General features: G+C 39.1%; 1 protein-coding gene across 1 annotated transcript in view; it reads right to left on the reverse strand.

Annotated features, from left to right (window-relative positions):
* LOC134630574 (serine/threonine-protein kinase Nek1-like) overlaps positions 1–17,960 on the reverse strand; it is a 36,915-nt gene that overhangs the window by 4,736 nt on the left and 14,219 nt on the right. Inside the window, exons 7-10 of the mRNA XM_065471463.1 lie at positions 17,825–17,879; positions 17,370–17,519; positions 6,885–7,085; positions 6,660–6,741 (exon numbers count right to left, since the gene is read on the reverse strand). Coding sequence (XP_065327535.1) covers positions 6,660–6,741; positions 6,885–7,085; positions 17,370–17,519; positions 17,825–17,879 — 488 coding nt within the window. The remainder of the gene's footprint in view (positions 1–6,659; positions 6,742–6,884; positions 7,086–17,369; positions 17,520–17,824; positions 17,880–17,960) is intronic.

The raw sequence follows: 17,960 nt of genomic DNA on the forward strand, positions 1-17,960 counted from the left end.
CGAGTCTCTCACCGACAGCTGTCTCAGAAAAGAGGCAGAGAGCGACAAACTGGTGGGAGAGGATGTGGTGAAAATCGGCCAGCTGCGGCTGGTCACAGAGTGTTACAAAGGAGATTACTGAGATTCGTTTGTAACAAAAGGCTGATTCTTTCAATGCACGCATCCTACGGTGAGATTTATATCATGTATTCACAGCCACCAGAGGCGCTGTACAGCACCGAGTGCCTGAAACACGGACAGTTTGTTGATATTTTTTTAATGTAAACCTTCTTTTTTTTTCATGTAAACCTGTTCTTGACATATCTACTGAGATTCGTTTGTCTTGAAAGGCTGATTCAACCCCGTTGTTGACTTTTATTTTGCCATCCAGATTGCCTCAGTTGTATCGTGAGTGTAATTTCAAATAAAATAAAATAAAATTCAGAAGCATCTGTGTGTTGTATTCTTCTTCTTCTTCTTCTTCTCATTATTATTATTATTATTATTATTATTATTATTATCATTATTATTATTATTATTGTGATTATGCTTCATTTTCATGTACTGGGGTATCAATGACCCCCATGGTGCCACAGCAGCTTCTGTGCGTGGTCCCCAAGTGCTACGTTTTCTTTCCCGATCCCCTGACGAACCCATTAGAATCGCTCTGGGGCACTCTTCGACCCCAAATGATCATTCTGGTTTTTTTTAACATTTTCATTCACCGGTCTCTACTGAGGTTGGGGTACTCTGGGACCCCCGGGGTCTGGGGCTGCCCCGAAGGGGAGCATGAGGGTTAAGGAATGAAATGAAATTAATCATCATGTCAAATCTTTTCTTGGCTCCATCCACAGCCTGCATCCTTGAAACGTCCTAGAAACAAAAACCTGTGTGTTAACCAGAACTTCACATTTCATACTCAGTTTCTCCCACTTATCATCCAACCTGTGTTATAAAAGAAAACTTAAAACAGAACAGTTATCAGTCATGTGTCCAACCTTAGTCCAGTCTTTTGTCAGTGTCCAGTCGGTCCAACCTATGGTCTGCCTGGTCCGTCCATCCACCTGTCCATTCCCACACATTCACTCACACCAATTAAGATCGGGTATTGGTAGACTTCCACACAAATAATCACATTTTCCACTTTCTGCAAACTCAGTTAATTTATATAATCATTTATTTTCTTTTTAGTTGTTTCTAGGAAAATAGTTCTTTATACTTTTGGACTGGATTGGCTCGCTGCAATCCTTTTAGACAGGGACTCACAATCTGATCCGATCCCCACACGTGGCCTCTTTCCTTCGCCCATTGTAATCTGGAAAAGGTCACCTTATTTTTTGTTCTCCTGAGACTTTTGTCAGCGCTGTTATTCATTCTTTTGCAGGCCTGCTTAGAACAAAAATGAGAAAAAAGAGAGCTGAGTAGTAGCTCATCAAAGTACAAAACAAAATCACCTGACAGGTTTTTTCTTTCTAAGTGCACTGTTACAAACCACCCTTAAACATGTCCATGTTTATTAAAACTCCCTCTATTAAAAATAAAACAACAACCTCAAAAATCTTCAACAATCTTAAATTTCACCCGTTCAACACACTAAAAACCTCGCCAAAAGCTGCACCGTTTAGTACACAACAATATCCCCCTTCAAGCACTTTACCATACTCAGATTCAGCCTAAGATATAAACACGTTATAACAATGTGTCAACACTAATTTATAAACCTCTTAATCAAATTTGCACCTCTGAACTGTCTACTTCTCCTTGAAGGCCTCAATCACACACACACAGCAAGCTCCTCTGTCATCACTCACATGAGCTCTCGAACTAATTTGCATACTGAGTCATATTTCAACAAGTTAACTTAACAAGAGAAATACATGTTTAAACCTTATCACATTATTCAATTATTTTCATTTTCTTTCTATACTAATCACTTGCTTTTATCAATCAGTGCAACAGCACTCCTAAGTCACCCTTTTTAAACTACTTTAATCACTTATCTTTTTCTGCATAACTCACTCCCCTGTCATATAACTCCTTTGAGTCAGCTTCAACTTCAAGCTTTAAGTCTACTTTATTAAACATTCACACCATTCTATCACTCATACAAGTAGCAAGCTGATCTTCATTGCGTATGTTTGTGTGTGCTATTTTGCATATATGGCTTCACAGTCTCACAGACACTTTCCCATTCTCCAGTTAAAGAGTCAGTTTTCTCCGTCCCCGAATTGCTAACCCAAACTTTAATTTCCCACCTTAAATAACAGCCCTCCTGGTCTTCCGCCAGCAGTTAGGGCTTGCTTTCAGGTTCCTGGACACATCCTGCTGTAAACAATTCAACCCGAAACTTGCCTTAACATATCCATTGATGTTAACCTATAATTTCTTCCGACTGCTGCATCTGGAGAATTGGTCCGGGTCTGCTTTACTCCTGAAAATAACAAAACTAAGACATTTTCATTATTATCACGGGTGCCTAAACGACCCATTTCTCTTTCTCTAGTCAGAAATACCAATTATGTCATGTATGTAAGCGTGTTCTTCCTTGCGTTATGTGGTCATGTAAATGCAGTGTAAGCTGTTTTCTTCATTGCATGCCTTCATTGCGTTCTTCATTACATTTTCCTATATTCATGTCAATATACACTAAGTGTAAGCTGTTTCTTCATTGCATGCCAGGTGATCATCTTAATTAAGTGTAAGCTGCATCTTCATTGCATAAGTGTAAGCTGCTTCTTCATTGCATCCTTATGTATTCATTGCATTTTCATGTATTCATATTTAATTTATGCATCTTTTCACTGAGCTCTAGATTCAAACTATCTCACTTCTGATTCGTTTCAAAAAATAATCTCACATGTGACAATTTGTGTATGTGTGTTTTCTATTCATCGATATAGTTGTCAGTTATTTTTATTATCTTTACCTTTTGTATTGTTTACCTCTTTGTTGTGATGTGGTGGACATCCCTAAACAATCATGAGTTCAGGCTTCAATTTCAATCCAATCATCTCCTATCTTCTCGCAGTCAAACTTCAAGCTTCAAGCTTCATCTCTCACTGGTCCTTTTTCATTCACAGTGTCCTGTTTGGGCTTCAGAGCCCCAGCAAACACAGTCTGTTTCTCCTCTGTTTTGATCGTTCAGTATTTCCTCTTCCTTCAGTCTTATTTTCATTTGCTCTGTTTTCTTCTCCATTCATCTTTTCAGTCTTCTCTTCCAAGATTGCTCCAAGCTTGGCAAATATAAGAGTCAGTGCCTTCAAGCAGACATATCACGCTGTTCTTCACCAGCATGCATGTTGCATCACGTGCTTTCTTTCATGCTGCTGGACTCATCAGTCGTTGTCAGTGTTACTGCTTTCGCTTGCACTGTCTTTTAGCTTCAGGTAATTCTTAAAGTTCACGATGTTCTGTCGGTCTTCATCAGGAAATTAACTGTCCTTTGCGTTTCTTCCCTGGGTCAAGGACAAAGTGAGAGCTCAAGCTGCACAATTTCGAGCCAAAGACTGGCTTATTTTCTCCCAATTCTGTTAATCTACTCTTCTGCCGCTGTACTCAAGGTCCCAATGTTGAGAGAAGTCCACCTGTATTGGCACACTAAAGCATATAATTAGTATCATATTCATTTTTATCTTAAAGCCTCCCTTTTGCTTCATCTGCCCAGAGTTAACTCTCTCTCTCTACTCTGGGTGCACACTTGTCACCGTGAGCTTCCCTTTTCTGGGCATGCATTTCCTGTCCCAGGCACACACACAGTTTCCTGTTTCCGCAGCCTCTGCAGAGACTTCCTGCAAGCAACAGGCAGACTCTGTCTCCCTGTGAATTTCACAGTCTACAAATAATCAGTAATTCTACTAAATCTTTATCTAAAAACAATCTGCCTTCATTTCACTCACACACATTTAAATAGCACTCTTTCACACATCAGGACAACTAACACTTCTCCACACACATCACCATTCTTTAGGTCAGTTTTGTAGCATCAGTCACACAATAATTTCTTGAGTGGGTGTACTAAGTGCATATACTTATGTGTTATCAATCAGAAAAATAAACTCAACCTCTCATAACATCACTCAAAGTCAAATATCTTCATAGACCCAAAAGTAAGCATATTATTTCCCTAGTCAAAAGTCAAACCGTTCCTCACACAGTACTTTTTAATCTAACAGCCTTTGTGTTTTGAAACTAAAAAGAGGAAGGAACAGCGCCCAATTTAAACTGCGCATGTTGTCACTCAACAACACACACACAGAAAATATAACTGTATATATTATCTCAAACTGAAACAAAACCCATCTAAAAATCCTAAAACATCTTACTTTGACACCAAAAGAGACATCAAACTGAAACAAAACCCATCTAAAAATCCTAAAACATCTTACTTTGACACCAAAAGAGACATCACTTACAGACATATTTATTAATTAAATTATCTCAAATTCAATTTCAGTTCTCAGAACCCAGATAACGGTCTTAAGTATCAACATTTTATGTATCCTATCTCAAAACCCAGCAAAAAGTCATACAGTCATGGCAAGAAATAAAACTTTACTTACATTATTGTAATAAACAAAACCAGCATCTTAAATACAGGCATTCAGCAATGTCTAGCAGTCTCTATAAACTTCCTCATACTCTATGCACCTCTCAGCTCCCTTATTTGCATTTTCACACACACACAGTCTAAAAATAATACCAGCCTGACTCACAGACAAGTCTCTTGTTATATTACACAGACGTCTTTTAGTTACACTGCACAGATTATCAGGCCTAACATTTCAAAACCTACACAATTTCGACAAAATTTAAGTTAACCCTCCAAGGGATAAACTCCAAGTTTTTTATCATCAATTTACCAGTCTCGGCCCCGGGCCGTGGTCACATATCTAAGACCCTACACAATTTAAAAGCGTCCAACGCCCAAGTTCCGAACTTTGCTGACCAAAAAAGTGCAAACCACCGTCCCGGACGGTAAACTGACCCAGTCAGTAGCTATTTTGGAGCGTCGTTGTTCTCCACACTTGCCAAGTGAACTATCCCTCCCCGAGGAAAATGCCGAGCGTCCCCGACAAGTTGGAAGCGTCACCTTCCGACAATGCACTTCTTAGAACTCCCAGAGTTCCGTTCTACAAAATTTAATTACTTTGAAGACACCCCACAAAACCACAAACCCACTATATTGGTGTCCAAGCCCGGCTTTATATTCAATTGAGACTTTACTGTCACAAACTTCACCAATTACCTATTATTCTAAATCCTCTTTATTCTAAATCCTCTTTGCTTAGCAGTCCAACTGCTTTTTCTTTAATCAGTACTGTCACTTAACCTTACATTATCATTACTTCAACTTCAATTCTCATGAGATTTTCACCAAAATCAAAACAGACCTTTACCAGTAATTTCAGTGAGTAGACTTTTAATTTTGTCAGAACCAATTCAGCACTGTTTGGAAATAATTCAACAGGTAGTGCCTTACCTTTGAATAAGCCGGCTTATGTCCACTCACTTCGACCACTGACTCGTGTCTGCCCGTTTGAGCACCTCGGACCCTCTCGGTCTCAATCTCCAACTTTCTCCCTCTCTCAACCCCGGCCAATGCACCAAATGTTACGAGTTCGAAATTGAGGATGAGAGTAAAACAATGATAGTCCAGAAGAGGTCGGTCAAACAATTGATTTTAATGAATGCACGCAGCGTGGAGAGGTGTAAACTGCAAAACATCAGTTGTACATCTCTACCCAAAATACACTCCAGATTGCTTTTATAACATCAGGGTATTGTAACGCCCCTTCTTGCGTTTACAAGCGCATAATTTGCATGTACAGAACATTCATGTATTTTAAGAATTAAATGCAAACACAGAGGTTCCTCCTTGTGGCATACTCTTCCGAATATGGTGATGATCTAAGGCCTTTGAGGTCACCACGGACTGGACCTCTCCTTCCGTCACCTGTAACTAGGCAAACTCAAATGCCACAAGAAGCTGAATACATTCAGGCCTTTGCTCAGACTAAACATGTTAATATGTGATTATGATAACACCTATAATACAAATTATAACATAATGCCAGCAGCTTCAATCAATGCTCTGATGAATGATAATTAATGCAATGATAAGGATGATGGTTATATACAGTTCAGCAGTAAACTAATTTCTTTGAATCTTACAACAGCTAAATACTATCATAGTGGAGGTGTAAAATTACTGCTAAAATAGCTCATATGAACCCTGATACTGAACTATGTATTTATGTATGTATTTTTCCAAACAAATGATCTGATATTACAAAGAAAACTAATGATTGCTTTTTACAGTATTAGCCCAGAGTGATGTAAGGCAGGGTGGTTAGTCAGCCATAACTTGCTAACAACTTGTATCTGGTAGCTTTTTCACATCCTAATCAATTTTGTTGTCAAGTGTGTCTCATATACACTATTACCTCAGTCACAGTACAGCATGCATGAATCACAGTAGATACACAGTAATGCAAAACAGCAGGCAGTCATGTATGTGTTGTCACTGTTTTGACTGAGGCTACATGGAATGCAAGCAAATGCTGCATGTGTGTGCAGATCCACACATGCACTGCTTAAACTTCCCTAGTTTAACAAAAGGTGAGCAATGAACAGAAGTTTAAGCATTTGCTGCAATGTCAACATTTTTAAAGACGCTGTACCTCCTCCTTCTCGCTGAGACTTCAAGACAAACCGTTCTGCTGCTGCCAAGGCCATTGATACTGTTTTGTCCCTCTCTGGACCCTGTAGACGAGCGCAACCACAGAGTAATAAATCAGAGGAATAAAATGTGAATGATATTGCTTACACTGAACAGCAACACCCAGGTGACGATTATCTAATGCCAAATTTTCCAAACAATGAAAAAAAAGTGCCCTTTTTCTCACCATGTCTAGAGTGTAGAGGTCAGCCAATGTCGCTCGGATCTGCTGCACAGCTTGAGGCTGGTCTGGGAAGAATCTGTCCAGGACTCCAGGTCTGGCGAGCACTTCCTGAACCTTCTTGGTACCAGCCAGGTGAGCGCTGATATCTGGACACTTCACAGCTCGAGAGGGCTCCATGAGGAGACGAGCATCCCAGCTCTGCAACTGAAAACAGACAATGAATTCTCTGCTTGTCTTTTTATCATTAGATGTATTTCAGTATTAAAAAATTCAGTTTATTGGGCCACTTTGTGCAAGAAGAATTTTTCCAGCCTCTACCATTTCACTAACTTTTGTAATCTTATTTCACTGCTACTAATGACGTTTCACAAACTGTCACAGGTTTTTTTAGCTTCGTTTGTACAAACTTTCTCGTGGTTGAGATTCCTGACAAAACAGCCAGCACACCGACCAGCAGAGCGTGACAATAGTTGGTTTCTATTATGCTGAGATTTGACAGACAGAGACAGAAGAATGAAGGAGAACAACACAGAGTCACGCTATCAAGGAGAACCTTGACGGTAGATTCAGCACTTTGGCTTGAAACTTGCAAACTGTTTTAACTTGTTATGTCCGATTAAGTTTTCCTTCCAGGATGCTCGGCAGTTTTCTTTCACTTGTTTCCTGTTCCTGCCAGCAGAATGCACACACAGCTGCAGTAACTGTCAGGGTCTGGGTGAGTGAGGGGTTTTTCCACTCCACTGGGCTCCACCTTCAGGCAGAGACTCCAATCAGCCTCCACACCTGGTTCCAATCAAGTCACCAGCATATAAGCCCAGCATGCGCAACAGACCTCTGCCAGATCTTCTGCTAACTCACGTTAGTGCTAGGCCGCCAAGCCCTTGTGAGAGCCCTTAACTACTGCTTTTCTCCTCACCGTGTTTTCTTTGTCATAGGACCCACCTGGCAGTCACAAGCCAAGCTACTCACATCTCCGCCTGGACGCTGGTTCTGTCATCTGGTTGCTTCCTTTCCATTACTGGACTACACCTGCCTGCCTCCCTGCCAAGTCCCTCACTCCAAGTATGTTCTGGACCCTCTCTGGACACTCCTCACCCGGAACCCCCTGGACATCCCCTCCTCGCATGACACTTTAACCTGCAACACATAAGCCCTAACCACCATAGTCTAATCCTTTAGCTGTGATTCACTAGACTGCCACTGACTACTTGTCTCCTCTCATTATAGTGACTGCGTACCTCCATCCAAGCCGCTGCCCCTTTTTCCGTTCCCAGGATCCGTCTATGAAATCTAGCACCTAGTCATAGCACTCAATTTCATGTTCATAGTTTGACCTCACAGTTCTCAGTTCATAGCTGCCACAGTTCATAGCATTCTCCGGTCATAGCATTCATAGTTTTCTGCTTTGTAAGTTAACTAGGCACTGTAAATAAAGCACTGTGTTCACGCCCGTTTTTGCCTCCCTCTGTGTCTGCATTTGAGTTCACACCCATAGCCTGGCCCCCTCGGCCGTAACATTAACTACACACAATGTTGCAGAAAACATGGAGCAGCAACAAACATGTGTTGGTCTCTAATCACCCATTCAGACTGACACAGCGACAGGTCTGTTGTCACTTATATCATCCAATCAGGGCTAGACTTGGTGTTGCTTAGCAGGGAAAAAAATAAACTCAATGATAATGATGTTCCAGTTTCTCATGAATACGAATCACTTTAAGCAAGTCTGCAGGTTTCATTTTAGTGTTTTTAACTAAACTCTTTGATGTAATCATTCTGAGTGCAAATCAAAAGTTGGACCTGTTCAGAAGTGTAGTTGTCAGGCATGTAACCATTCCTGAAATACACCACAGTGACCTGTTTGCTGTCCCTGAAGTGAAAGTGACACAAAAGACACATTAATCCATGTCGACACACAGCGACCTCCATCTCCTCTTCATCCAGTTTGGAGGCCTTCCTTGAAGTCTCTCGTGCTGCTGTCCACTGGGAATCCCCACATGTGCCTCTTCCCTGTGTCTATGACATGTAACAAATATAATAAAATAGCAAGAAATTATAAAGTAAATGACAAGATTTTCCATTTACTCTAATTTAACAGTAGTCATTATGAAGAACACAGTCGTTTGGTTACTATAGTAAAAAACTGTTATGTCAAATTAACCAAAAAGAAGAACAAAGTCAACTAAACTTGCATTTTTCACTGCCTTCTGTAAAGTGTCAACAAATGCAGACATTTTGCTGTCTCCAGCAACAAAAACACCATCATTTTTCCTTCTATTAGTCCGACATGTGATCGTTGTAAACTTGGAGAAGGCTCTCTCACTCATTTATTTTGGACTTGCCCCAAATTGCATAACTGTTGGTTGGACATTTTTAAATGTTTTTCTGATATCTACAATTGCACATTAGAGCCGGACCCAATTACCGCATTGTTTGGATCTTCCTCTTCCCTTTTACACCTCAGCTCTGCTGCACAAACTACATTTTTGTTCGGAATGGTAATTGCTAAGAAAATTATCTTGACTCTCTGGAAGTCGGATATTGTACCTCAATTCAAAATGTGGCTAACAGAACTGACTGCTCTGTTGCACGTGGAGAGGATTAGGTACACATCAGCGGAAAAACTTAGTAATTTCTTTGATGTGTGGCAGCCATTTTTAGATCATGTATTAAAACAAAGTTCTCTTTGATCGATCGCAAATAATTCAGCGTACCACCTCAGCGTTTTATTTCTGTTTATTGTCGGTGCTGAAGTAGTATTTTTGTTGTTGCAGTGTAATATTTTGCCTTATTTGTGTGTTTTTGCCCTTGCTGTTGTGTTGTCTGTTTTGTTTTATTGGTTTTTTTTGTTTGGGTTTTTTTTTTTTTTTGGGGGGGGGGGGGGGGTGTTTTTTTTGTCTTTTTTTTCTTATATCAAAAAATCTCAATAAACATACTTAAAAAAAAAACAGCATCAAAAAAGTCACGGTCATCAGAGCAACATCAGAGAAACAATAAAGTCTAATCATGGAAGGTTTTTATAAATATATGCATAAAAACACAAACACAAAGAACATCAACAATGAGCACCTTTCTTTTTGCTGAAAGTGATATAGCTTTCTGTTACCATCAACTGAAAGCGCCAACATTTCAGGTGTGCATGCTGGGCAGCTGAAGCTGACATCACAGCACAACTGGTCTTCCTCATCAAGAAAGCTGTGCTGCAGTGCATCGCTTTTGGCACGCCCAGTCTGTATGTACAGAAATATAACAGAGGAATAAATATTTGCATCTGCTTATTGAAAAACAATATCAAAGAAATACTTCACTCACCCTTCCCCCACACTTGCAGTTGCTTGCAAAAGTATTCGCCCCCCTCAGATCTGTGGCAAGATCTGAAAACTGCTGTTCACAAACACTGTCCATCTAATCTGACTGAGCTGGAGCTGTTTTGCAAAGAAGAATGGGCAAAGATTTCAGTCTGTAGATGTGCAAAGCTGCTAGAGACATACCCTAAAAGACTGGCAGCTGTAATTGCAGCAAAAGGTGGTTCTACAAAGTATTGACTCAGGGGCCTGAATAATTACGCACACCCCACTTTTCAGTTATTTATTTGTAAAAAATGTTTGGAATCATGTATGATTTTCGTTCCACTTCTCACGTGTACACCACTTTGTATTGGTCTTTCACGCGGAATTCCAATAAAATTGATTCATGTTTGTGGCTGTAATGTGACAAAATGTGGAAAAGTTTGAATACTTTTGCAAGCCACTGTAGTACGACGCTCCAACAGTTTTGCAAAAGCTTCCCTGGAGAATCATGGAGAAAATACTTTTTAGTTCCAGGAAGGAGCTCTGGTGCTTATTGAGATGAGACTTAATAACAGCAGGGTGAAGACAGTGGCAACACAGAGGATGGCCAACAGCTTCTGTGACAGTGAGACATTTCAGGTGGTGTGGCCGTGCTTCTTTCCAGCGCTCAGCAGCTTTCTGCTGCCAAAAGGACCGTGACACTGCCCTACTTCTTTGAGCCTCAGGAGAAGCACATCAATCCAAAACAGCAGACAGCCTTTTCAAATACTTTTCTCTAAAGAATGCAAATATGAAGTATTGTTGCTCCCCTTTGTTTCTGATAATGCCACTTTTACAAATCGTGTCCCATCAGCTCTCATGGCTGGTTTGGCTTTGAGGGTCGGGGAGGACAAAAAGCTATTTAACCCTTGGGGTTCTATCCTGGCCATTTGTGGCCACTTCACTTTTCTTTTTTCAACCATTTCTGTTCTGTTAATGCAAATGGAATGAAACTTTCCAAAGGTGTGTATTTTTTTGAGATTTTTTAATTTTCAACATCAGCTCCTTAATAATGTCAATAATATTCACTATACACTAAATAGTTCCTCTTGGTTCTATCGTGGCCATTTGTGGCCAATTGAAACCCATTATAACCACCTTTTTTGATTCCTTGTTACTGACAGTACTATATCATGCGATTTAGGTAAAATTGCTTTCATTCTAAACTCAACACATGAAAATTGTAGTTTTTAATGTTTTTCACCAAATTACATCATTTACCCATTTTTGGCCAAGCAAGCAATTTCATGTAATATTCTGAGTTTCTAGTAGCGGCCTTTGATGGCCTACCACACTCCAATGGACCAAAATAATGAAACAATTTTGACATAGGTTTGATCTTAAGGATCTAATAGTTTGTGTTTGTGCATGACATTCCAGTACAAACATTTATTTGCAAGATAGACTGGAATAAATTCAAACATTACATAGGCTGCAGTGAATTTCTGTGGATGCAGGATATTGAGCTTTGAGGTTCCCAGTCAAACTTAGCTTTGAAGCACATGTTAAAAGCACTTTTACTCTTGTATTTTTCATCAAAAGATACCATACCCAAAATATCAACTCTAGAAACAAAAACAAAAACCAAAAAAACCCCAATCACGGGACATTTTGCAGAGTTCAAACCTGCAGCTGCAGCTGGAGCGTAAACAACAACAAACACTATTTGCAAACGTGTCCTGGAGTTTATGCAGGTGCAGACAGAGCTACTGCTGTAAGTAAGCCTAACAGCTTCCAGATAATTTATTCTGGCAATATGGCAAGAAGGTCATCACTGCTTCAAGCACTGTCTATATGATCTGGTCAGAGAGCAAGGACAGCAAGCAGTCCTCTGCCCTTGAAGAAAATACATCTGCCCAAGATGAAGAAACCTCCTCTCCAGAAGATGAGGGGACAATCTTCAAAGAGGCTGACTGCATCACCACTGATGTTGAGTTCTAGCCAGTGCCCGAATCCTCTTCTTTGGGGGAGGATTGGGGTTGGGGGGCATGGAGGTGGAGCCCCCCCCCCCAAAAAAAAAAAGAACATAGGAGCATTTTCTGAGACCGAGGAGCTGGCGACTCAGTGGATCCGCCATGAAAGGAAAACCATGTGGGTCCCACTACTGAAGAGAGACTGCACCACAATCCATTTCCCCTTAGGGGTCACCCTAGTCCTGCATTAGCAGCCTGAGATCTACTTTTGACTTTTTTATAACAAAGGAGATCTTTTAGCTGCTGTGCACCCTTACAAACCTGCATGGGAGGCCAAGGTGTGAGGATTGGATGATTATAGATGAAGTGGAGATAAAACCTACACCAGAATAAAGCAATACATAGCATGTTGGATGAAAACACTGGAAGTTCTCAGGAAGTAAAAAAGGCATGGGGTTCAGACTCCAACTGACGGAGGAGCTCCGAGGACAACGTCTTTCCTTCGGTCACATTGGCAGAGGAACTCCTCAGATGAAAACCGGCACAGGGGAAACAACCCAGAGCTTCCTCCTCAGCTCCTCCAGTTGCAACAGAGGAAGATTTTGTTGTCTGTCTTTGGCTTCACCAAAACTACCACAGCAATATCCCACATGCCAAAGCAACGGAGGAATATGCTTCTTTTGACAGCAACACACAAGGAACCAGCAGTCGGTGATGGGGAATAAAGGATGCGTGAAAGGAACGGAACAGCAGCCCCTTGAACCAGGTGTAGAAAGTGTGCCTACAAAAACCACTCTAATGTGGTTAGTACATCTTGCTGCTAATGAGGATGCACACAGAAGCACACAGATACTGGAATATAAATTTTGATCATTTTATTGGTGATTGCAGGGATTATTTGGTCATTAAATTGCCTTTCTGGCCACTAACACACCATGTGTGACATTGCTTTTGGCCATTCATTCACCCCCCCCCAAAAAAAAGAAAGAATAAATAAATAAATAAATAAATAAAGTAACAGTTACTGTTACTGTCCTGCATTGATGATAAAAAACATATTAGGTTTCACCATTTATATGCTAAAAGATGTGAACTTTATTACTATTTTTACTATAATAATACATAATATGACTGGTATTCAAAGGGTATAATATCAGAATTTGAATTACATTTTGGTTTTTATGACTATAAGCGGTGCTAATTTAAAAAATCAAGCCAATGATAATAGAAAAATGTTTTAATATATATGAATTTTATAGCATTTTGTAAATGTAAACGGGGGGTGGCCATTTTTGGCCACGAACAAGCTGAGAGGGATTCTTTTTTGTTTTTCTCTCACTGCACAAAAAAACAAAGATGCATAAAACTCATTGATACTTTTAATTATTGCTATGCATCTAACCTCCATCATGGTTAGAAAATAAATCAGTTTGCATGTATTATTTAGAAAAACAAATGGGGATTTTATGATTTTATCCCTATGTAAATCATTACAATTATGTGATTTAACTGGTATTTAAAGGGTTAAAATTATGAATTTGATTGAAATTTTGGTCTTGATGAACAGCACTGATACTAATCTAAAAAATCTAGTCAAAAAAAGTGGAGATTTTTCTTAATATACATGAATTTTATAGCATTTTGTAAGTGTAAACAGGGGGTGGCCATTTTTGGCCACGAACAGTCTCAGAGGGAGTTTTTTTGTTTTTCTGCCACTGCACAAAAAAACAAAGATGCATAAATGTCATTGATGCTGTTAATTATTGCTATGCATCTAACCTTCATCATGGTTAGCAAATAAATCAGATGGCATGTATTATTTAGAAAAAAAACTGGGATTTTATGATTTTCTCTATTTATGAGTTGTTATGATTATGTGCTCTAACTGGTTTTTAAAGGGTTAAATTTCAGAATTTTAATGAAATTTTGATTTTCATGAACAGCCCTGATGCTAATCTAAAAAATCATGTAAAGAAAACTGGACATTTTTCTTAATATATATGAATTTTATAGCATTTTGTAAGTGTAAACAGGGGGTGGCCATTTTTGGCCACGAACAGTCTCAGAGGGAGTTTTTTTGTTTTTCTGTCACTGCACAAAAAAACAAAGATGCATAAATGTCATTGATGCTGTTAATTATTGCTATGCATGTAACCTTCATCATGGTTAGCAAATAAATCAGATGGCATGTATTATTTAGAAAAAAACTGGGATTTTATGATTTTCTCTATTTATGAGTTGTTATGATTATGTGCTCTAACTGGTATTTAAAGGGTTAAATTTCAGAATTTTAATGAAATTTTGATTTTCATGAACAGCCCTGATGCTAATCTAAAAAATCATGTAAAAAAAACTGGACATTTTTCTTAATATATATGAATTTTATAGCATTTTGTAAATGTAAACAAGGGGTGGCCATTTTTGGCCACGAACAGTCTCAGAGGGAGTTTTTATGTTTTTGCTCTCTCTGCACTAAAATAACAATGCATTGTAAACAATGTTGATGTGAATCAATTATATGCCCCAGACTCTACTATTAATAATACAAGAAATTTCAGTAGCAATGCAATTATATAAAATTGCGAGATTTGAGGTTGTCGTCCAGCTGGTGCAGTGGACAAACAAACTGGTGTTTAAAGGGTTAAAAAATAAAAAAGTAATAATCATTTTATATTTATGGAAAGAACTGAAGTTACTTAAAAGCTTTATGCAGAAAAAATGGCAAAAAAACCCCAAAATAATAAAAATTACAGACCTAATCTGTAGGTGGCCACTTTTGGCCACGAACAAGCTGAAAGGGTGGTGATTTTGAACAACCCCCAAGGGTTAAGGACCTTTTGATCTGCAGTCCAGTTCTCCTCTAAAGTATTAAGGAGGAAGCAACAGTGCTCCCCTTTGCTATTCTGAAATGTGTGTTAAACACAGTGTAGAAGGTAAGTAGAAGCTTACACAGCACCATCAGCCATAATGCTAAATTTGCATCTTCAAAAGTCAATGCAGCCAGACTCACACCTGATTCTAAATGTTCAGGAGACACTGTTTAATGTTTAGTGTTAACTTAAATCACTCATCATTTACAGTATTACAGAGTTCGGGGTTATGGGTTAGCACTATCATGTTACCCATAACTGTATTAACTATGGTAATAACTTAACTAGCAGTGTTGGTCAAGTTACTTGAAAAAAGTAAATCAGTAACTAATTACTGATTACTTCCCCCCAAAAGTAATCCCGTTACTTTACTGATTACTTATTTTCAAAAGTAATTAATTACTTAGTTACTTAGTTACTTTTTAAAAACATGATTTACAACCTGAATAGGTAATAAAGCAATAGATCTTTCAGCCCAATTCTATTTTTTCTGCATAATCCATCATACAAAATGTAATCAAATGGAAAAGTCTCTTTTTAAAACTTGTTTTATTAGTTTTGATCTTTTAACTTTATGCATCAAGCAAAAATTAAATTATATGCAACATTCTGACTAGAAGAAATTTGTTTAACATTTAAACCTATTTTCTGCACATTCCAGCACATAAAATAAAAGATTTTTGTGTTTACACTCAGTCTTTCAAATAAATGCAAGTGAAACACAGCAGAAAATAAATAAAATCAAAGACTCAGCGGTCCTGTTGCTCTATTTTCACCTGTATAGCAGGCGGATGTTTGCCCTGGGCCTGGTGCAGGTGTGCCGCAGCGGTCAGTGGAAGAATCCGCGAGTCTCTCTGTGAATTTCCAATCCCGTAGTAGCGTACTCGGTGCTTGCTGGGAAGTTATGGGTTTTTTTCGCTGTAAAAAGAAGTTTCTAAAAGTTTTTGTCACTTTTTGCGGAATCAAACTCAAAGTAAGGTCAGTACTTCCACGCTTTAAAGGCTGCACGGTCATACTCTCTCCGCACTCCTCGATAGATTATCCATTGTTGATCTGCACACAGCTGTTATTGTCATGAGACACTCTGGCAAAAAAATATACGGTTTTAGTAACGCAGTAACGCAGCGTGCTTACGGGAAAGTAACAGTAATCTAATTACCTTTTTTGCAATAGTAATCCCTTACACTACTCGTTACTTGAAAAAAGTAATCGGATTACAGTAACGCTAATAAAAAATGATTACCTCAAGTTTTTGCTGCTAAAGTTGGTTCTATCAGCTGCTGAATCACAGGATGTACTTGGTTATAGTGATTTGTGCATTTTGGGTTGCTTTAAATAAATAATGATGTGTTGTAATAATCCAGATCTAGAACCTTAAACTGCTTTTTCACGTGTCTGTAAATGAATTTCTTTCTTATCATTGTCCCGATTGGTGTGGCTTCTGATTTGTCTGTTGTCAAGGTCTCACCTCAGTGCGATTCCTCACGTTTTGTCATGATTAAAGGAGGAATGTGAACACGCTTCAGTCACTGTGTTCACTTCCTGATATGTCAGAACTGTGCTCACGTCACTCACTTTTTTAACAACACGACACACTGCTGTAAACAGTGTGTCACGTTACTTGAAAAAAGTAATGGGATTACAGTAACGCGTGGGCAGTTAACATCTGTGTTAACTAGTCATGATAGAAGCCAATATTTCTGTCCTAACATGGTTTGAATATGTTTGACTACAAGCTAACATTTACAGCATGACTTTAAGCTAGCACCATAAAGACGGTAAAAGACAGTGTAATATGTAGAAATGCATGTGAAAAGTGTTATATTAGCAGTGGTTGTGCTACTCCACACAGCCACTGTAACATTACTGCCACTCCATTTCTTACCTGTAAACAGTGGGTCCTGTGTGATAAAAGCCTGTGCAGAAACTAGCATGTGTAGACTGGCCCATCCCACTGTATGAAGTGATAAGATGTGAAAGGACATATATAGGGTAGGTAAAAGGCCGCCTTCAAAGTGTTTCCCTGAGCTTTTACTTGCGGCTTGTAATGTAAATAAATGTGAATGAAAAAAAGCGATAAAAAGGAGGTAGTCCGGAGCTTCGTCTTTCGCTCGTCCTACCGGCTGTAGCAGACGGACCTGTCAGAGACTCGAACTTGGTCGTTAAACTCTGTAGTCTAAATGCTGGCCTCCTTACGCCGTGCACCACACAGCCGGCCAGTCGACACGAGAAAAAAAAAGGACATTTATCTTTTGTTCTTCAACCATTTTTTTTTTGTTTTTCTAAATCTATTTGGCTTCTTGTGCAGTATTGTTCCACACAAATTACACATGGAAACCTAGCTATTTTTTATTGGCTTTCACAAAATGGGACTGCCAATGTTGTAGGTAGGTGTCGCTCTTGAGGGTTGCGTTTAAACAGCTGTGCAAGGAGAGATCGCAGTTCTTGGGAGTAGTGACAAGGCACAGGAGGGTACGACCCGCGAATTATCTTAAGAACCAAGTACCTCATGTTGTCAGCCTCAAACTGAGAATAAACAAATGCAAAGGCTCACACAGCTGTAACCACTGCATAGAAATTACTGAAGACAATTGAACTATATAGGGATTCTTAATGTGGGGACTGTACTGGATTACAGATTTAATTAGGAATTAATATACTGGAAATTAACTTCAGTGTATTATCTAACAGTACATTATCTAACTACAGTTATACATATAGAATATACAGGGAAGAGATCAAAATTAGTATGTGAGAGAACAGTAAATGCTGCATAAAACACCTTAAAATACTGTATAATAATAATTAAACAGCTCACACAGAATACTTACTGCATGCTTAAGAGTGCACATTTCATACAGAACACACCCTAGGGCCCAAATATCACTGCAGCAGGAAGGAAAAGCAAGGAAAATGAGAGGCGAGAACATACAAATGGGTAGGCAGGGATAAGTTCTGGGTTAAGTT

Source organism: Pelmatolapia mariae, linkage group LG7, assembly GCF_036321145.2.
Source record: "Pelmatolapia mariae isolate MD_Pm_ZW linkage group LG7, Pm_UMD_F_2, whole genome shotgun sequence".
NCBI classification, from domain to species: domain Eukaryota; kingdom Metazoa; phylum Chordata; class Actinopteri; order Cichliformes; family Cichlidae; genus Pelmatolapia; species Pelmatolapia mariae.